The following is a 10,191-nucleotide window of genomic DNA, read 5'->3' on the forward strand; positions in this document are numbered from 1 at the left end:
AAACCGTGTTTATGTTATAAGCAATTGAAGACCTCAAACACTAAGTTTTTTTGATTGCTTAGCGCATTTAGGTCTATAAGCTGCAAGTTAGAGTGCATATACCTAAGCACAGTCACTCTTTCCGTCGTCCATTTTATGCTAATGACTTCTTAGCTCGTTAATGTTTATCGAGACAAGGGTAGTTACAATAAACGACGCGGCGCTTCCTAACCGTCCTAGTAGAGTGACTGTGACCTAAGCGACCATCCCTCGGCAAATAATTTAGCCCAGGCATTTTCTGTGTCAAAATTACGAACTATTCCTTTTTACGCAATTTGGGAAGTTCGACTTATTAAACGAAGTACGGGACAACGAAATTGACATATTCAAGAACAAACACATACTAAAAATTATATCTCAAACTTAAATATTCATAGTATAGTATAACTGGACCGGAAGTGAAAGTGTTTTACTATTCTAAATATCCAAACATATTTTAGTATAAGGTGATGATGCAGTCCGTGACAGTGTTGTTAGTCATGGCAGTGGTGATTATGTGATCCATGTTGGTGTTGTCCATGACAGTGGTGATGATGGCATCCATGAAAATGTTGTTGGTCATGACAGCAGTGATGCTTAAAAAAAAACACTTGTGATTTTGAAATGATGGTGGTGATATTGACATTTAAGAGTTACAATTAGTTCATATACCAGGCCATGTTATATTTGAATAATAACACATGCTTGTGAAGGTAATATCACGATTTGTTGCCTGCCCAAAGGGATGGAGGGCATCATCAATATTATGGTCATGACCATTAAATTGACCATGACCATTTATGGTCATAACATTAAAAGAAAGTTCATGAAATTAAATATTTTTGTGCAATAACAAATTTACAATAGTCTTTAAATATTGTGTCTGTTTAAACTATGTTTTTTTTCTGTGCATAACACAATTGACAGGCCCATTCCCAGGCAATGTGAAAAAGGCATGCCCCCCCCCCCTTTATCCAATTTTAAAACAGCTTGGTCCCCCTGTTTTCCCCCGGCACCCCTATACCGGAGAACATAACCAGTCCCTAATTATGGTTACCAGTATATTTGACTTCCATTAATCGAATGACTTTCACATAGAGGCTTGGCCAACACCATGTGAAGAAAGAGTTCAAATTGTTTAATTTGGATCAAATCCATTTTGTGAGTGGTACCAACTACAAAGGTGATAATATTATCTCTGGATGGTTCCAAGAAAAGAAGGGATAACATTATCCCTGAGTGGTTCCAACTACAAAGGTGATAATATTGTCTCTGAGTGGTTTCAAGAAAAGAAGTGATAATAGTATCCCTGAGTGGTTCCAACTACAAAGGTGATAATATTATCTCTGGGTGGTTCCAAGAAAAGAAGGGATAACATTATCCCCGAGTGGTACCAACTACAAAGGTGATAATATTATCTCTGGGTGGGTCCAAGAAAAGAAGGGATAACATTATCCATCAGTGGTACCAACTACAAAGGTGATAATTTTATGCACGAGTGGTCCCAACAACAAGGAAGATAATATTAGTCAAAACTGGCGATTAAAAACACAGGTGTCAACATATCGTAACTTTATCTATATTAATTGTTTTTTAATTGAACACAAATGCTATAAATGAAAGCAAGATACAAAAATGGTACAGTATATGTACCGAAAACCCAGTCAGAAAACTTGTACTGTCTGTAAATTCATCGCCGGTAAATGAAATCCACTGTCAATATCGATGAACTGATTTATGAGCATGGCTTTCGTCGATGTATGAATTGAATCAGAAGCGGCGGCACGAAATTTTACATGGAAGAGCCCATTACTCGGGGGGGGGGAATTTAGACCCTCTGAAACGCTATTTCCTACATTTTGAGGGGCGATCGCCCCCTCTCTTCACCCTGGGCTACCGCCACTGTGAATAAATTGTCACACGAAATGAACAACAACAATAATGATAATAGCTGGAGCTTCTTTTCCCAAAACATCAATTATCGACTGCCAACTTCATTCGGTTGACGAATTTATGCCGTCGTTGTCTGCTACATGAGAACATCACATTCTTTAAACAACGCGAAGCTGTATGTCCAGGCACATACAGTACATCGCTGAGTACATCGTTGACACTCACATGAGAACAAACACGTGTTTCAGACAGGCCACTATCACGAATATGTGTAATTATTAAGAATAACAACAGTCTCATATCTCCAATTAGAACGATGACATGGCCGATATATTTGTGTTTGAACGTTTTATCGGACTCGGCGTGCCGATTTACCAACAGCAGCGTGCTTAATATATAATATAATAATAATTACGACGATTACTCGCAATAGTACGTACAATGCCCACCGAAAGCCCGCCACATACTATCTTACGTCCTGACCATTTTAACGCATCTAAAGCAGCGTGCGTGGCTCTACGTCTATGAATGCACGGTTTTTAGTCAAGATGTAGTCAGATGTGACCAGATTTCACGATTTAGCACATTTGAACGTCTCATGCATGCAATACTTGTAGTTTATATGTGATGATGCATCGTCAAATTTGAAAAGCCAAAACTTACGATCAAACATTATTGCTTTGAACTCTCTATAACCGTCATTGGTGAATATACACCGAGTAATCATTTTGTCCGCTCAGGTGTTACTAGTAGTGGATATGTTTAATATGTTCTCCGTTTTGACCACAATATTATTAAATAAAAGCAAAAGTTTTAGGTAGATCAATAATTTTATAAAGTAAATTCTTCTGTATACAATTCTGGATAGAGTCTATGACTGTTCAGGTTATAGGATTTACCGCCCTAATAGAAAAAGTATATCCCGACAATTTTAATCGGTTCAGAGGGTCAATACACTGGTAAATGTTTACGGGTACGTGACCGCCCAAGCTATATTGCTTCAGTTTTGATACTTAATTCATGAAACTTATCAAGATGAGCAAGTAATCTGTTTTCTGATGCAACACCTTCCACGAAACACGACAAATCGTCTGCAAAAGCTGAAAATTCAATATTACAGTCATTTTATTCTACAATTCCATGGACAGGGCCGTCCATTCTTAGTGACACCAAAACCAACTCCAGAGATGAAATAAAGAGAGCGGGTGAAACCTTATCCCCTGTTTTACATCCCTTTCTATATCAAAATACCCAGTGATAAGGTAATGGTTTTTGACAAGCTTGAGGCGTCGCAATAACAATTATTTATCCATTTTTGTAATAAGGAGCCAAAATGTAAAGAATTTGGTGCCTGAAAAAAAGCTTTTTGAAAATCTATAGCTATTTCAGTCAACCGTATATTGAATGATACAACATATGAGCCGAAGCTTTCTGTGCGATTTTTGTTTATTTAAGCAACAGTAGCTCAATATAGTTGAAGCCTTCCAAGAGTAAAATAATTTATTAAAGTATCACGAACGACCGTCACGTGCGTTTGACTTTGTATGAATTGTTCGACATGTTTTCTCATGCTGTTTACTCGTAATGGAATCGCCTCCCACCGATTGAACAAGATAACGCAATGTTATCTAATCAAATAATAGTAGACACCCATAACTTAATCATAATTAGGGCTCACAATAGATCATCACGATAACGTGCGTGTCTGGGTACATTTGACACTATATATGAAGTAACAAGAGCGAGCATCACCATTTCCAGACTTCGGCACTGCTATATACCTACAATCAAAATGAAGTATCCTATAGTCGCCTTTCTATTGTCGCTTTTTTTCGTGGCAGCCTGTGCATATGTAGGTAGGTTCGACAAATTAATGTACTTTCACATTGCTTGTGTGTGTGTGTGTGTGTGTTTGTGAATGCGTATTTTGTATGTGTATTGCAGCCTTGTTAGCCATGCTAGCTTATTGAGATTATACCCACATTCGCTAAATGTCGATGGCTGCCCGTCTGGCCATATGCTACGTTTTTGCACACAAGTGCAAAATATAAATGTTGATTAAACCATTTCAGTTTACCGCAAGATAAATTTAAATTGCGCATTGTCCAGTTTTTGTTTAAATACTGGATACAAATGTTTCTACCTGCATCGTTAAGAATAATACTGATGAGAAACCTTTTTTACACTGGACATTACATTATCAGTATTCTGCCGACAATATATCTGCTGAGTCCTACAATACATATATTTTTTCGAACAATTCATCAGCATTTCCCATGGAATAAATTGTGCCTTTGCTGAATGATTTATATCTTTATTTGTATGAAGAATAATTTCTGGGAAAAAAAACACTAAAAGAATACAAATTCTTTCATATTCATATACATTGATGTATTTTTCATCAACAATCCTAAATTTAGTGACGATATTCTCATAATACAATTACACAGTTGCAAAGGTGATCTCAGCTTAGCATCAATGTCAGTTGTCTGATATAAAGCTGATGTTTAATATAGAAGCCTTTTGGTAATCACTCGGAATGATACCCCTGGCGTCACTTCATATTCATTTTTGCATTGTTCTTCTCAATTGGTTGTTTGTTTCGTGGAACTGGTGTGTGCTTGTTAATCGTCACTTGAATACTCGTGACCGGGAAGTCCTGTATGTCGTTAGGGGCACACGTAGCATGACATAACATTGTACATTTGTGTAGTGTAGTGAAGTGTAGTGTAGTGTAGTGTAGTGTGAAATGCGGCCAACTTTGACCTGCAAATCCTAGCTAATCCTGCCATCGAACTATACTGTTTTAATAAATCAAAGACATTAGAAATTCGTCTAATGTCTTTATTTAACAAAGACTTCGTCTCTTATTTTTTCATGGTTTAACATAATTCAGTGTCGTGCATCACACTTGTTCTGTCTACCAATTTTCAATGTCCAAAGAGGTGTTTCACACTGCATGTCATATTGTCAAAGGAGTTGTAGGGGAATCTTGACTTGTGCGTAATGTATGATTATATATACATACCAACTGGTTTTTTTCAGTTCGTCATAAACATTGGATCTTAAATGCATCAAATTGGCATGCTAGAAATGCTCAGCAGTGGTGAACCCTGTAGATGAACAGTTGGAAAAAAGTTTCATATTTCTGACTTGTTCATAGGACATCACGTAACCGAACCTTGTTAAGTCGCCATGTTACTTGAAATACATACATTGATTGGACACCTGCTTAAATGAGTCCTCCCACTATTTATAAGTGAAACCACGTGATATCGTGACGTCACTACGACGCCTAGCATAAGTCAACGTGGTTTGTCAGAACTTAATGACATGCCAAATAAGGAGTGCTAGACAGTCGTTATGACATTTGACATGGCGCGCATGAAAGTGTGAAAAATGGTCCAGGCTTAAACAATACATTAGAAATTACATATAATAATAATAATAATTTTATTCAACACGAAAATCTACTACAGAGAGTAATTTTATGGTTGTAAAACAAAAACAGAAATAATACATTACGCAACTAATATCACAAATAACACATTGAATACATATAATTATAGAACGAGGAAAAACTACACACTACACATTTTGTTAAAACTATATGTGACTTTGTTAGGATGTTTAGAAACTCTAGTTCTTTGAGTACAAACATTGGCATTACTGTATTAATGTATTAATGCGTTTTCCTTTTGTTACCCAGTCTAGATAGTTGCTGGTGTGTATCTCTGGTCTTTTCAATTTATTTGCACTAGCTGTAATACTTTGATGAGCACCACTGATGGGGATGTTCAACAATGTTAAATACGGATCTCTTTCACTTTCAAATTATTTGATAAATATATTAATGTTTGCTTGCTCATGTTTCATTCCGTTTGACTTAATACGATAGTAATTTTAAAACAGTCCTTGAAAAGTTGACATGTAAACTGTGGTCTATTGTCATTTTGGTTCATTCGGTATGCCATGTCGTGCAAATTGCGACTTGCAGTGTGTTATAATAGTGTCACAAAGTAATTAGAATAGTAAATCGTTCAACTAAAAATATTGTCTCTAATAGTCAGTTCAAAAAACTCATCAATGTCCATTGAATGTGATGGTGATTTATGTTTGACTTTAACAGTTCAGTGAACTAAAACAATAATACTGTATGTTTGACATCAACGACATGAAGTGAGCACAATGTCCTTGCTGATTTGACTAGTATGTTGTGTTATATACTTTTCGGTTGTTTTGCTCTTGTGGAATATGCTGTCGTTTGTTTTGTGTCTTGGACTAAACAAATTCTTATACGACTTTGACATCGTGAATTGAACACCAAGTTTTATGTTTGTTTCTTTTTTGCTTTGTTTTTTTGGAGTGAATTGTTCCCATATGGGCAAACATGTATCATTTCTTGGTTGAAAAACAACTTACTGATACACAATCTAATACGAACATTTCAAACCAACTTTAAAGGTGCACACCAAAATCATTTTTATAACTTTATTAGAGGTTTTGAAATATTATATGGAATATTTTCAGCCTATTATTGCTACTTTAACATGTCCAAGAGAAGATGATGTAAGATTTCAATTAAAATATATTGACAGTATTAAATGATCTTTCAACAGAGCACAGCATAATATCTCACACTACACCAGTGGAATATCACTTCTTCCTAGATGAAATTAATTGGCATGAAGCACAAACCCACTGCGAGTCAATTGGCGGGGACTTGGTTAGAATATACGACCAGGCAACGAACGATTTGATTATAGCGCATATCATTGCATCAGGTATTGGAGCAAACATTGATAGTGGATTTTGGATTGGTTACAATGACCAAAGAGTAGAAGGAACCTTTGAGTGGGTATCTGGTTTCGTTTGCCCATATGAAAACTGGGGTGCCGGTGAGCCAAACAACAACGATAATCTTGATCCCAGTGGACAAGATTGTGTACAACTAAGGTGAGATCTTTAAGTTATATGACGAGTTCTTGTCTCATCATAGTTTATTAGCTTTATTATAAAGTGCATACAAGTTATTCATTAATCCGACAAAAGATGGATCTTTTAAAAATGAGGTGTCTGGAGGAAAAATAAAAAAAATGCGACTTGTGTTTTCTACAAACATGCCAAAAAGTTATTAATATCACCAAATTTGACATCCTGTTTTTTTGCACTATGTAGAGTCTACCGTCTTTTTCCATTAGAATTGTGTTGCATACACAGGAAAACAATTTCATTCCATGGCTATGCAACAGTGGCCGACATTTTGCCCACATTTCAACTAACATTCCGTTTTCAAGATTTTGTGCCAGGCCAATTGGTTGTTGGTTGATTTAGAAATCACGTTGGAGTGATACCATAATAATGTTTATGGCTAATTACTAGTATATTTAGCATTTGCAAGGCAAAATATAAGGCGCAATAGTGTATGGGTATATGAAAATAAGGCTTATGTGGAAATAAGGTTTTATTATTTACAATAAACATAAGTATTACTGATTTTAACGTTAAAAATACATAATATATATTCTATTGATACTTGATACTAGAAGTATAATGTTATTATGTAATTTCTGAAATTAATCAACCCCCAATTTAATTGGTTTAAGCGACAAAATATGGGTTACTCTCATAACTAATCAATACAAATCTGAAGTGTTTTTGTAGGCACAGCATTTTACGTGAAAACCAACATAAATTATACAATTAGAATTACTATCACATCTTTATTAGACAACAATGACAAGACATTACTTCAACAAAACATCACAGTTAATCCTCTAGACATTCTCCAATATTCAAATGACTACACCTTTACGTCATTAACAGTAACTTATCCGTCAGTATAGATTGATGTTCACATTATGTCTACAGGAAAGATACTACACAGTGGGATGACGAATACTGCGGAGAAATTAGAGACAAAGCGTTTATTTGCGAGGTGGAAGGTAACGTTAAATTTAATACAGTATAGATGGATTTATACAATTATGCAACACCAACAATGTGTCATCAATCATTCGTAGAACCTAGATGTAAAACACAATAACATACAAGTCACCGATAAGTGCCAAACACATTAGGTTGTTCAGTTGGCGTACCTACACGATAAGAACCACATCTCACATGCGCGCAGTATATACATATAATTATCAGTTTTGAAGGAGGCTGGACAGATATCAAAAACGTGTTGTAGATCTCAATTTCGACAATCACACTGTAAAACATTTTTGACTTGAATTTGACTCAATACATGAATTAACTGAATCTTAATTTAGCTAAAGTGCCAATAATCTTACTGTGAGAATACACTATATTCTAATTAGCGACATCTTAATTTAGCGAAATTGTGAATTAGCAAAAATGACACGGTAGCCAAAAAGACACGTTTTACAGTAATCTAAACTGAATTTTGCTGAGTGTTTCCGTGTGTCAAGCCAATATAATGACAGTAATATCCTATTTAAAGCAATTCAGGCTGATGACGACCAGCATGACACAGCAATTCAATCAACGACTACCCCTACCTACCTTCTTATCTACATCCATGAAGTCATTACCAGAAGCACCATTTGAATTAACCCTTCCGTCAGTTTATGACTGTAAAAATTTACGACATGTCACAACTGACTAAGGTGATACCTCACTCCTCTTGATAGTTGAGATAATACTAGCAAGTCATCATGTAGCCCAATTAAATCTGTCAGGGGACAAAGCCATCAGAATTCCAAAATAGAAAACTTCGTCACTCTGTGACATTGTCTGAAATTTCATTTTTCAATGGTGGAATCTTCATGTTAATTTGAGATTGTGGGAAATAGAAATACCGAACAATTATACATCTTGGTCTCGATTCTGTGTCCATGGTTGGTTGGCCTGATTAATCCTTCTTCCCACCATTCACCAAATTTTAATGATTTTAATATTGAAACCCAGTGCATTTGCAAAACAAATGTGATCGAATTCATGGCGCCATTCCAGGAACTCGAGTTAATAACTAAATATTAGTGGAAGCAGTACATATTATTGTTACTGTCTCTCCTACAAGATTCTGCAAATTTTGAAAACAATTGAGCTGTGAATATTTATTAAAAAATAAATAAAATAGGAAATCTGATGTAGCACCATCATGAGTGGTAAATGGGGAAATAGCACGGATAAGAGAGTCCATTACAAGCGTTTTTATTACTAAACTTTGTTGAAAATTTACTGCTCCTCAATTTATTATTTATGGTTTTTTTCAGTTTGTTAGGCTACCTTGACCACCAACAAAGCACACGTAGATGAGCACAGAAGTACAGCGTTAAAATGAATTCCTCATATGAGTAAATCACTGTTACATGAACTATCAATAAAGAAAACTCTGTTGAAACATGCTTCTTGTCATTCATTGTTATCTACCATCCAAAAATGTTTTACCGGTAGATGAAAAATAGATCGAAGTACCTCAAACCAGTGCACTTTTTATTAAGACTGGTCTACAAATATAAGTGTAGTGAAGGAATCTGTGTAAGTTCATTGGTCATGCATCTACCTGGGTAGAAGTTGACGTCAAAATACGTTGCATATATTATTAATGTCTGGGAAGAACATAGCGGTATGTACATAGATTGAAATGGCTATCAGAATGGGCGTATATCAGACATGGATATAGGTACATGCATGTTCGGAAGATTAAGAAAGGCAAAGCAAAGTCATACCTTTGGCTTATTGAACAACAAATAATGTTTCCAAAGTAAATTGTTATTGCAATAACCTTATTCCGAAAGACAGCATTTATCAGGCTAACAACTTCATGCACATACACAACTTTAGCCAATGACTAATGCTCACACACTCAACCTCCAGAGGGGCTATAGTACTATGAAAAGCCACAAGGATTATCAACTGATTTTTTTTCCATGAACACAGGTGGACTATATTCTACCTTGTACTTTTCGACTAATCAGAATGCCCTATTTCATCACTCCAACTATCTCATAGGGAAAATGTCCAGAAATGATATTAAGCAAAGAAATATCATCAGAGTTAAAGAATTACATGCTTAAGGGTGGAAAAACAGTGAAGATACACATGACGACCCAGGTAGAGTTGCGTAAATGCATACATGGCCTCTCTCGGTTCCAATACAGAAGTACGTTATACAAAGTCTTCATAACTTTTTACGAATAAAACGGTTCTATTCAAACTATTCTTTATTTTATGTGACACATTTAATTGTGTACGATCTTGAAGGGCGTTGGTCATCACGCCACGTCCCGTTAGATATGCGACTCATAGTGA

The 10,191-nt window shown here is 35.7% G+C and overlaps 1 protein-coding gene across 1 annotated transcript; it reads left to right on the forward strand.

Moving 5' to 3' along the window:
* The first annotated feature begins 3,688 nt into the window (after positions 1-3,688).
* On the forward strand, positions 3,689-9,280 carry LOC146738349 (low affinity immunoglobulin epsilon Fc receptor-like). Its single transcript, XM_085503743.1, has 4 exons — positions 3,689-3,767; positions 6,531-6,867; positions 7,783-7,856; positions 9,153-9,280. Exons 1-4 carry the CDS (start codon positions 3,704-3,706, stop codon positions 9,158-9,160), a joined length of 483 nt encoding a protein of 160 aa, XP_085359869.1. The 5' UTR covers positions 3,689-3,703; the 3' UTR covers positions 9,161-9,280.
* The last annotated feature ends 911 nt before the right edge of the window (positions 9,281-10,191 follow it).

The sequence above is a fragment of the Saccoglossus kowalevskii genome, chromosome 9 (assembly GCF_978046115.1).
Source record: "Saccoglossus kowalevskii chromosome 9, keSacKowa6.1, whole genome shotgun sequence".
Taxonomy (NCBI): Eukaryota; Metazoa; Hemichordata; class Enteropneusta; family Harrimaniidae; genus Saccoglossus; species Saccoglossus kowalevskii.

What these genes read in the sequence shown, in the direction of transcription:
- LOC146738349 (XM_085503743.1), top strand. Translation starts at nt 3,704, where the DNA reads ATGAAGTATCCTATAGTCGCCTTTCTATTGTCGCTTTTTTTCGTGGCA. An exon ending in GGCAGCCTGTGCATATGTAG is followed by an intron (nt 3,768 to 6,530) that starts GTAGGTTCGACA and finishes ATCTTTCAACAG; the next exon opens with AGCACAGCATAATATCTCAC. An exon ending in CAAGATTGTGTACAACTAAG is followed by an intron (nt 6,868 to 7,782) that starts GTGAGATCTTTA and finishes TTATGTCTACAG; the next exon opens with GAAAGATACTACACAGTGGG.